Source organism: Pygocentrus nattereri, chromosome 28, assembly GCF_015220715.1.
Source record: "Pygocentrus nattereri isolate fPygNat1 chromosome 28, fPygNat1.pri, whole genome shotgun sequence".
Lineage (NCBI taxonomy): Eukaryota > Metazoa > Chordata > Actinopteri > Characiformes > Serrasalmidae > Pygocentrus > Pygocentrus nattereri.
The window spans coordinates 1726622-1738679 of NC_051238.1; the positions used below are offsets into that span (position 1 = coordinate 1726622).

Here is a 12058-nt window from a genome sequence, read left to right on the forward strand (position 1 = left end):
CCTTATGGAATACCATAGCAACAGGCTAGCAATACACTAGCAATCACCTAGGATATTATAGCAACTGCATAGCAACATCCTGGCAACCACTTGAGATACCATATCAACTGCATAGCAACAGCCTACCAACCACCTGGGATACCTTAGCAACCGCATAGCAACACCCTAACAACCACCTGGGATATCATAGCAACTGCAAAGCAACATCCTAGCAACCACCTGGGATACCATAGCAACTTCATAGCAACACCCTAGCAACCATTTGGGATACCATAGAAACCACCTAGCAATACCCTAGCAACCACCTAGGATAGCATAGCAACCGCATAGCAACACACTGGCAGCCTTCTGGAATACCATAGCAACTGCTAGTAATACCCTAGCAACCACCAAGATACCATAGCAACCATATGGGATACTATAGCAACTGCATAGCAAGACCCTAGCAACCACCCGGGATACCATAGCAACATCTTAGCTGGCTTTAAGCTGTGCAATCATTCTGCCTTTTCTTCAGGAAATCTACTTTTCTAGTTAGTATTATTACTACAGAGTTGGTAAATGTGCCATTACGGGTTTTCCTTTGTCTGTTAAAACTTCCAATATCTCAGAAAGTCAAACCTTACGATGCATATATCGAAGTATTGTGACACGATATTGCCCTCCCCAACTGTTACTACAGCGAAGCAGGGGGCAACCTCCCCATTAACGCCCCTCATTTCAGAAGCCGTGGTCGCGCAGTGTCGGCTGTAAAGGTTAAAGTCCCGAGGTCTGAGCAGTTGAGCCCTCGCTCTTTGGAGAGGAACATAACTGTAGGGTTTGGGCTCCGTCCTGAGTTTACTCAGCCTGTCTTCAGGGTGGACTGACCTCGTCATCTGTCCATCAATGTCTCTTCAGCTCGTCATCACTCTTGGGGTCAGTCAAACACCCGCAGTGAGTCCAGCCCTTACTTTAAAGCGATAGCTTTGTTAAAAATCTAATTTAGCCAGTTACCCGGAACGTAGTCGGTCCGCTGAGACAGGTCTGCTGTCTGAAGTTTGCTTCTTTGACATAAACAACTTGTGTTCATCAAGAAACAAACTAGGTCTTTTGTTTATTACTTGTTTTGGTTGCGGTTATTGAGTGTGGGGTTTCGTTCGTTGTTGTTTGGGCCCGAGTCGAACCTGAAGCCCAACTGATGTCTTCAGGTGTAATTTGTTGGATAAACATTCACTTTACTGGAGAGAACTTTTGCCATCTTGTCTCATTATTACACACTATGCACATTCAGAGAGCATATATTTGCCTCAGTGCCTCTTCCAGCCGTCCGTGGTTGCTTGGCAAGGATGTCTCTAAAGGAACTGCATTTCGTGGCAGAATAATTGTTTATTTTAATTATTATTAATAATAATAGCATTGAAAAGTGATCTTTATATGTTGTCCGCTGTGTTATAAAAGCTTAAAGCCACTTGAGGCCATGCCTTACAGTGATTTTATCATTTATCATTCCATCATCTACTTCACACTGTAGGCCGAATACAGGGCCTTGCTGAAGGAACATGTTCTAGCAATACTTTTGATCAGGCAAACGTGAGGAAGGAACATTCTTCGCACTTCAGTCGTCCTTCCCTGGTCCTCTAATTGCACTAATCAATAATACGTGCTTACCATCCTCAGTGTATCCAACAATAAAGGCAGCATGGAGCTTATAGAGTGATAGGAAACGACTGTTCTTTAAGGGCTCTTTTGTAAAGAAAATGGTTCTATTTAGAACCTTGAACACTCAAAGAAGCCTTTCCTTTAACAAAGGGTTCTTTGCATCATGAAAGAGTCCTCAACAATCTGCTGTAGATGTTTCTACTTGGAACCTTTTTTCAAAAAGGTTCTACGCAGAACCATTTATAGCACATTCTCCATCAACCAGATGAAGAACCCTTTCATGATGCAAAGAACACTTTAATCATGCAAATGTTTCTTTGAGTGTTCACAGTTCTATATAGAACCTTCTTCTTTACTAAAAACACCTTAAAGAACCATCTTTTTAAAGTGTGTAGCACACAGGAAGCTCTGGTTCCACATGCTGATCCATTTCCTGTGACCGCAGAGGACTTACACACTCAGTGGAAGGTAATGTCCCACCAGTTAGCCTGACGTTAAGTACTGGAGCCTGAATTTTGCGCAGAAATCACCCAGAAAGTGAAGTGTCGCTTTAATCCGTCTCTCTCTGGGTCCTCATTTGCCCGATTCAGCCGCTCACCATCAAAATCAACGGTTCCGTCTCCATTGAGGTCGATATCAGACAGAATCTCCTCCAGCTCGCCCTTCTTCAGCTTCTCCCCCAGCAGCGTCTTCATCGACTCCTTCAGCTCATCAAAACTGATCCGCCCATCACCGTTACAGTCAAACTGAGAGAGAGACAGACAGAGAGAGAGACAGAGAGAGAAAGAGAGAGAGACAGAGTTACAGAGAGACAGAGGGGTACAGAGAGTGAGAGACAGACAGAGAGAGACAGAGAGAGAAAGAGAGAGAGAGATAGAGAGAGACAGAGAGAGAGGGAGACAGAGAGTGAGACAGATACAGAGAGAGAAAGAGAGGGAGACAGAGCAAGAGAAACAGAGAGAGAGAGAGGGAGAGAGAGAGAGACAGAGAGAGAGTGTAGAGGGTAAATGACTGAAGACTGAGAGAGGTAAACAACATGAGTTTGTCCTTTGACCTCTCTCCAGGCCTTTCAAATCAGGTCACAGAGGACCAAACACTGTAGTGCACACTCTTTCGTTTGGAAGCAGTGGACAACTGTTGTTCTCCTGCTGAGTGGTGCACACTATCAAGTGCACACTCATCTACAGTATCTCACAAAAGTGAGTGCCCCCCCACATTTCTGCAGATATTTTACTCTCTATTCAGGGGACGACACTGTAGAAATGAACCTTGGGTATATCTTAAAGTGGTCAGTGTGCAGCTTGTACAGCAGTGCAGATTTACTGTCCTCTGAAAAGAACAACACACAGACATTAATGTCTAAACAGCTGGCAGCACAAGTGAGTCCACCTCACAGTGAACATGTCCAGATTGTGCCCACTTGTGTCACCGTCCCTCCCTGGTGTCGTGTGATTTGTTAGAGTTACAGGGGTCCAGGTGTGAATGCGGAGCAGGGCTGTTAAATTTGGTGTTTTGGGTACAATTCACTCACACTGACCACTGGATATTCAACATGACACCTCTTGGCAAAGAATCTCTGAGAAACAGAATTGTTGCTCTCCACAAAGACGGCCTAGGCTATAAGACTGCTAAGACCCTGAAACTGAGCTATAGCACGGTGGCCGAGGTTTTTCAGTGGTTTTCCAGGACAGGTTCCACTTGGAACAGGCCTCGCCAAGGTCAACCAAAGAATTGAATCCACGTGTTCAGCGGCATGTCCAGAGGTTGGCTTCAGAAAATAAACGCATGAGTGCTGCCAGCATTGCTGCAGAGGTTGAAGAAGTGGGAGGTCAGCCTGTCAGTGCTCAGACCAGACGCAGAACAATGCATCACCTCAGTCTGCATGGCAGTCATCCCAGAAGGAAGCCTCTTTTGAAGCTGATGCACAAGAAAGCCAGGAAACCGTTTGCTGAAGACAAGCAGTCAGAGAACATGGACTACCGGAACCACGTCCTGTGGTCTGACGAGACCAAGATAAACTTGTTTGGCTCAGATGGTGTCCAGCATATGTGGTATCGCCCTGGTGAGGAGCACCAAGATCACTGTCTCTTGCCTACAGTCAAGCATAGTGGTGGTAGTATCATGGCCTGGAGCTGCATGAGTGCTGCTGGCACTGGGTAGCTGCGATTCATTGAGGGAAACATGAATTCCAACATGTACTGTGATATTCCGAAGCAGAGCGTGATCCCCTCCCTTCGGAAACTGCGCTGCATGGCAGTTTTCCAACTCGATAACGACCCCAAACACACCTCCAAGATGACAACTGCCTTGCTGAAGGTAAAGGTGATGGACTGGCCAAGTATGTCTCCAGACCTAAACCCAACAAGCCAACCCAAGGTTCATTTCTACAGTGTCGTCTCCTGAAAAGAGAATAAAATATTTGCAGAAATGTGAGGGGTGTACATTTTTTGTGAGATACTGTGTGTAGAAACACACTAAGTAGAGCACAATTAACCCCCTGTAGTGCTCACTCACCTGTTTGAAAGCGCACTAGGTAGTGCACATTTGTGCAGTCTTGGCTTCAACGTCCACTAGGTAAGGTTTCAGACCCCATGCTAGGTAGTGCACACTGACGTGTCTGAAAGTAAATTATGTAGTGCACACTTGCAGACTCCATGTTGGGTACTAATCCTTTTAAAAGCATCTTAAAAAGATGGTTCTTTAAGGGTTCTTTAGTGAAAAAAAAAACATTTATATAGAACAATGAACACTCAAAGAAAGGGTTCTTTGCATTGTGAAAGGGTTCTTCAGATCAACAGGGAATGTGTTTTACATGGTTCTACACCTTTTGAAAGCTCTGGCCTCTACTGTTACAGGCTTGACATCACAACAACAGAAGAACACTTTTCAAAAAAGGTTCTATATAGAACCAACCACAGCACATTGAAAAACTCTTTAATGATGCAAAGAACCCTTTAATCATGCAATGGGTTCTTTCAGTGTTCATGGTTCTGTATAGAACCGTTTTCATTAATAAAGAACCCAAAAAGAGTCATCGGGCCTCGTTCTTCAACCGTTCTCAAGAAGGAATTTCTTCTTAAACCCACTGGCACAGTTCTGACGAAGACTCTGACTGACCAGTGTTCTCTTACGTGGAACAGAATCTGCACACACTGAAGAGCACAGAGGTGAAGACAGTTCTGCGCTTTAAGAACACGTCATGAACCTGACAGAGACTTTTTCTCAGGACCTTCATCAAGAACACATGTAGGAAGATGTTGGTGAATGAGGCCCATCGGTTTTAAGAGTGAAGTGCAATCTTGCAGACTCTGCACTAGGTAGTGCGCTTCTACTCTGTGGTGCATTTAGAGGTCTGATGATAGTAAACACTCACAGACGCCGTGATCTGCACTGACCTGTTTGAAAGCGCACTGAAGCTCCCTCAGTCCCACCATGTGCGCCGTCTCCGTCAGCATGCGGGGGCCCATCAGCTCACAGAAATCGTCAAAATCAACGTGACCACCCCCTACACACACAAACAAGGGCTTTCCTCCTAACTTCTTATCATGGAAAGCAAGAGAACTCAAGAACTTACACTGCAAAAAACATGTCTTGCCAAGTAAAATGATCTTAACCTCTTCTTCTCCAGGGCATATTTTGGTTTGTCCTTCTGAATTTCCGTGACCAAATCATAATACAAATTATTCAGTAACTGCATGAAATAAATGTAAATTTTTTGTAAAACCTCCCTCAAATGAACAGAACGTGTGTTTTCTGATCTCCACATATCACTACATGCTCACAATTTACTGCTGAAAGCCAAAAATCTCCGACGCTCTTTGTGTTATTGTATAAAAGTGATGTTTCCAGAGCAGATCACTGAAGAGACGCCGTCTGTTTATAGTTTAAAGCCCAGATTTGGGGAAAAATGGGTCGACTTTCAGTAGAAAAACAAACTGAGTTCAGCTTCTTTTATTATAAGGGTTTAAAATGACATCACCGTCTATTAGACTGGAGAGAAGAGCTACAGCCTCACACGACGCCCAGCTTCTGAATGGAGCTTATGGAATATGAACGTTATGAAGAACATGATGAAGTGCGGTTTGGACCCACCGGTGGTCTCGAGGAGTTTAAGAGGTTACATCTTGGCAATAAATCTAATATTTCTCCTATTAAGATTTAACATTTTGTAAACTTTTACATTTCTAGACATTTTTACTTTTTAAAGTAATTAAGAAAATGATCTTGGCAGGTGTGCTTGTTGTAGAAATGAGCTTGAAACCAGGAAAATGATCTGTCAGTGCACTGAGATAATTTTACTGAATAAAATGACGGAAAACACGTGCCACATTTCTAGACATAAGCTAGATAATCATATAATAAGTGCTCAATCATCTCAGAATGGGTAATGTTAGAAATATTGACTAGATATAAGATCATTTCACTTCACAAGAGACCATATTTTGCAGTGCGTTGTCTCTAACCGAAATCTTCACACACTCACACTTCATCTTGATCTGCTGGATGATCTCGATCAGCTCCATTTCTGTGGGCATGTATCCCATCGTCCTCATGCAGTCGGCCACATCCTTGTAGTGCAGGTATCCATCCTGGTCGTAGTCGAACTCCTTAAAGGCCTGCTGCAGCTCTGAACACCAGTGGTGGATGAAGTACACAAACCATGTATTTGAGTTAAAGTAGAGACCCCAAGGTAAAATATTCCTCCAGTAAAAGTAGAAGTTCCTCCCTTTAGACCTCCACTTGAGTAAAAGTACTAAAGTATTTCCCTTCAAATGTACTTAAGTATAAAGTAAAAGTACTAAAAGAGTAATTCTGGCTCTGATGTCCTGTTATCATTTTTATAACCAGACTGGCTTCATGAACTCATTTCAGGTGAAAGTCCTCCAGCGTCTCTCTTGGTAAACCAGTCTTTTAATAGAACGTCATTAATTAGTGACGCTGACGTCTATTAAAATGATGAGAAGCACAAAACACTGAAGGTAAACAGTTTCCATCAGGGAGAACCGAGTGGCTCTGAAATCACTTTTTACACACAAGCAAAGTTTCAGTTTCAGATTTATTTACAACTTAGTTCCAAGTTTAAGTTGAATAAAAACTGGCTTTAAACTCAGGATCACAGATGAGCTCCTTTACTATGTTGATCTGTAGGCGTCTGTTCATAAACATAAACCAGCCCAAACTCATTTACTATAAAATGAAATGGTGTTTGTAGAAATTCAGAAAAAAGCCGCGTCAGTCTCGACTGCATATGTGGACATATTTCTATATTGAGCTCTATTTACACAAAGTTAGGTTAGTTCATCATTTATGTTGAACAGACTCTCCCAAAGTTTTACGCTGCTGCGCTGACGTTGAACCGCGTGCTGCACTGGGTCGGTATGACCAACAGGTCAAAACCAGCTCTAAACAAAGTGACCGCTGGGCCCTGATTGGTGCTCTGGCTTTGCGCTATTCGTTTCTACAGAGAGCTCTGTGGTGATGGTTTGTGGTGCAGCGAAATCAGCCTTATGCAAGTGAATGTGGCTGCTTCACTGCAGAAGATGGTCTCTTGTCGAGTGAAATGACCTTAAATCTAGTCATTATATCTAATATTTCCCATTTTGAGATGGTTCTGCACTTATTATAAGATTGTTTGTCTTATTTCTAGACATTTTTACTTGTTTTAAGTCATTTTATTTCACTATACTGGCAGATAATGTTGCTGGTTTCAAGCACAATAATCTGCCAACAGAGTGAGATCATTTTACTCACTGAAAACAAGTAAAACATGTCTAGAAATAAGATAAGTAGTCTTAAATTAGGGATATTTTAATCTCAACAGGAGAAATATTACATTTCTTGACTATATTTAAGATGATTTTACTTGACAAGGCACCAGTTTGTGCATAGCACACTGCGGTGAGCCAGTTAGGTTGGTAGTAGACTGCTCTACGAAAAACTCTTAGTGAGTGAAATCATCTGAGATCTACTCAATATATCTTATATTTCTCATTATGAGGTTGTTGTAAGAAAATGATGAGATCATTGAACTGTTGTACCAAAGTGGAACACTTTTTAGCCAATGAGACTGTGTGGGCGGAGCTAACTGTTGTATACCATACTGTAGCTTAAGGCTGAATGGGCTATTACATAATAAACACAGCTGTTAAGTCACAGTCACTAAACCGATTCTATGTGATTCTGCACCCCATGGCCTTTAGGAGCAGCTCAGTTAAAGGGCTGTGCATACATAATTTCATCAGATTACAGCAGAAGGAAATGCTCATGGCTCATTTCATGGAATCCACTGAATGAATTAGGGCAAAATTAACATTTCTTGAATGGGCAAGTTCTGCATTCAGGCTTTTCTGAAAGGTCTTGGTGTCCATGAGTAACGGTCAGCTTGTAGATTACAGCTGCCCTCTTTAAACAGCACTAAATAAAGGCTATTCTCTGTGACAACATCATATCACACAAAGCCGTTTCAATCAGCGGAGTTTGGTAAGACATTCACGGCCACTTTATTAGAAACACCTACCTTGTAGTTCCATTCACGGCCACTTTATTAGAAACACCTACCTTGTAGTTCCATTCACGGCCACTTTATTAGAAACACCTACCTTGTAGTTCCATTCACGGCCACTTTATTAGAAACACCTACCTTGTAGTTCCATTCACGGCCACTTTATTAGAAACACCTACCTTGTAGTTCCATTCACGGCCACTTTATTAGAAACACCTACCTTGTAGTTCCATTCATGGCCACTTTATTAGAAACACCTACCTTGTAGTTCCATTCACTGGCCACTTTATTAGAAACACCTACCTTGTACATCCACTAACTGGCCGCCAAAAAAGGTTTGGAGGATGGGTCAGGGCCTGAGATCACTATTTGATGGTCACAACTGTAGCCCTTTTTTTTCTGCACAAACAACCTTGCCAGGTTTTTTTTTGTTTGTTTATTTGTCTTTTTCCGCTACAACATTCAGCTCCCTAGAGGGTGTTCAGTAGCTCTGATTAAAGTACATTAGCATAGAGAAAAACAGTTGCATCCGTCGTGGTGAAGTGAAAATATTAATTTAATGTAGTGAAATACTCACCGTCCAGCTCCTCCGGCATCAGCTCTCTATCCTAGAGAGAGAGAGACAGACAGATAGATAGATAGATAGATAGATAGATAGATAGATAGAGAGAGAGAGAGAGAGAGAGAGAGAGAGAGAGAGAGAGAGAGAGAAAGAGAGAAAATCATGACATATAAATGATCTAAATATGGAAATTATTACAGAGTCCTGAGAGACAGAGCCCACATTTACACTCTACTGACCACCATTCATAGCCAGAGAGAGAGAGAGAGAGAGAGAGAGAGAGGGAGGGAGAGAGACAGATACAGAATGAAGAAGGCCTACTGAGGCCTAGAAAAAGAGTAGAAGCTTGGAAGAGAAGGGAGTAAGAGAGAGAGAGAGAGGGATGGAGGGAGAGAGACAGATAGAGAATGAAGAAGGCCTACTGAGGCCTAGAGAAAGAGTAAAAGATTGGAAGAGAAGGGACTGAGCAGGTAACAGAGAGAAGAAAGAAACAACAAAGAGAGATAGAAGGGAAACAGAGAAAAAAGAGTAAGTGGGATAAAGGACTAAAAAAATGAGGGAAAAGAGCAAAGAAAAAAGAAAGAAAGAAACAGATGGAGAGAAAGAGAGAAATACAATAGAAAAGGGAAAAAACATGGACAAGTGGGTGAGTGAGCAGAACAGAGAAAGAGAGAAAGAGAGAGAGAGAGAGAGAGAGCAAGGAAATATACCTGTCAACATACACGTGTGTGTGTGTGTGTGTGTGTGTGTGTGTGTGTGTGTGTGTGTGTGTGTGCGTGTGTGTGTGTGTGCGTGTGTGTGTGTGTGTGTGTACTGGTAACAAATACATTATATAGAACAAGTCGAGAACTGATACAGGCAGCATATCAAGCGTCACGACTCCATAGCTGCCTCAGAGTCAGATTAACGTTGCACACATAATGTTTACATACACACAGAACACCCACAGCTAACATTCAAACACCCAATCAAAACACAAAAACGTATTTAATTATAACTAAAATATTATAACATTTTTCTTTTGTTGCATGTTTCTCTGTTTTTCTTTAATTGTACTGTGAAGCACCCTTCCTGGGTCGGGGCCTTGTCGTGGCAGAAGGGCTTATGTGATCTATTGATCTTCAGAGCTAAGACGTCTGCAGTAAGCTCCTGGTAGGGTCTCCCAGGGCAAACAGGTCTGAAATGAAGATCCAGACTAAAATGATCCAAAATTCACTCTGAACAAAGGACACAATACATTGTGTACCCTGCCCAGGAGAGGTATACTGGGACATACCCCTGGAGCCAGGCCTGGGGGCATTGTTTCTTGGCAAATGCCTGGTGGCTGGGCAGCAGACAGAACCAGAACGGGCTTAGCTCAAAAAGGCAATGTGGAGGGACCATATGGGCCCACGACCTGCATGGTTCAGTGTGGGGGACTGGTCCAGTGCCATATAGCAGTGCCTTGGCCCTGTAGTGGAAAGTGGCTTTTGGCACATGGAACATAACCTCACAGGTTGGGAGGAACAAGTGTTTGTGCAGGACGTTGAGAAGTACCAACTAGATGTAGTTGGGTTATCCTCTGTTCCCAATGTCAGCTCTGGTACCAAACCGGGGTTGGTCCCTCTCCTATTCAGGAGTTGCACAGGGTGAAAGATGCCTGGTGACTGTAGGGATACTCACAAATCACAGGGTGTAAAACTCTGACTATTGTGTGTGGCTATGCACCAAACAACAGTTCACAGTATTCGGCCTTCTTGTAGCAAGTGGTGGCTTTTCAGCCTGGCCTGCTCGATCTAAACCTGAATGGTAAATTATTATTGGACTTCTGTACTAGTCATGGATTGTCCATAATGAACACAAAGTTCAAACAAAACAATGTTCAGCAGTGTAGCTGTTACTATAGCTCCCTAGGTCAATGGCTGATGACCGACTTTTGTCGTTTCATCTGATTTGGGTCCATATGTTCTGGACACTTGGGTAAAGACAGGTGCTCAGCTATCGACTGGTCATCATCTGGGGGTGAGCTGGATCAGATAGCAGGGACGTCTGGCAGTGAGACCTGGAAGACCAAAGTGAACAGTGAAGGTGTGCTGGAAACAATTGACAGAATGTACATGGAAGGAGTTTGAAGAGGCCTTGGAAAAAGGCTTTCAGTTGGCTTCAAGGGGGTCCTGGACAACTGTCTGGTGACTCAAAAGCAGTTGGAGAGGCTTTGCTCAAGCTGTACTTAACAAAGGAGAAACTCTGACCTTGAATAAGGATATTGTTATACGGTGGAAGAAGTTCTTTGAGGAACTTCTAAACCCGCAAGACATGCCTCCCTTACAGGAGTCAGCCAGAGTTTATGCCAAGGTGCTGGAAAGGAACCTCTGACTGACAGTTGAACCTCGGATTGAGGAGGAACAATATGGATTCTATCACTGTTGTGGATCACTGGACCAGCTTTTCACCCTTGTGCAAATTGTTGATGGGGCATGGAGGTTTGCCAACCAAGCCTACATGTGCTTTGTGTACTTGGAAAAGGCTTATGACCATGTTCCGTGCGACATGCTGTGGGAAGTCCTCTGGGTGTTTGGGGTGTCAGGACCACTACTCCAGGCCATTTGGTCTCTATATTCCCACAGTGAGATCTCTGTCTATATACTTTGCATTCCACTCCTGTTTGGGATATTTATGGCTAGGATGTCAAGGTATAGCCAAGGTCATTCATTATGTATTGAGGCTGGAGAGCAGCATGTCTGCTTTTTGCAGATGATGCTGTCCTGTTGGCTCCAGTGCCTACAGCGTGCACTGGAGCAATTTGCATTGGAGTGTGAAACAGTTGATCAGCACCTCCAAGTCCAGTGGTGTTCTCATAAAAAGGGTGGCATGCCCACTCCAGGTAAGGGGAGAGGACCTGTATCTTGGGGTCTTGTTCACGAGTGATGTGAAGAGGGATGGTGAGATAGGCTGCAGGCTGGGACAGGCGGCAGCAGTAATGGAGACAAAAGGCAAAGCTCTCAGTGTACTGGTCAGTCTACATTCCAATCTTCACCTGTGGTCATGGGCTTTGGTTAATGACCAAAAGAATGAGATCATGGATACAAGCGGTGGAAATGAGCTTTCTTTGCAGGGTGGTGGGCTACACCCTACTTGAAGGGTGAGAAACTCAGTCATCAAGGAGGAGCTCAAAGTAGAGCCATCACTCCTCCACATCCTAGGTCATGCCAGCACCTGTTGGAGGGATTATTTCTTCAAGTTGGCCTGGAAGCGACTTGGGATCCCCCAGAATGAGCTGGAGGAAGTTGAGGGGGACAGAGTCATCTGGTGTTCTCTGCTTTCCCTATCGCAACTGCAGCTCTAGCTGAATCAAGAAGATTAAGGAGATAAAGGAG

General features: G+C 43.5%; 1 protein-coding gene across 1 annotated transcript in view; it reads right to left on the reverse strand.

Annotated features, from left to right (window-relative positions):
• cabp4 (calcium binding protein 4) overlaps positions 1-12058 on the reverse strand; it is a 36954-nt gene that overhangs the window by 791 nt on the left and 24105 nt on the right. The window contains exons 4-7 of the mRNA XM_017685432.1: positions 8718-8748; positions 6122-6265; positions 5034-5143; positions 2237-2384 (exon numbers count right to left, since the gene is read on the reverse strand). Coding sequence (XP_017540921.1) covers positions 2237-2384; positions 5034-5143; positions 6122-6265; positions 8718-8748 — 433 coding nt within the window. The remainder of the gene's footprint in view (positions 1-2236; positions 2385-5033; positions 5144-6121; positions 6266-8717; positions 8749-12058) is intronic.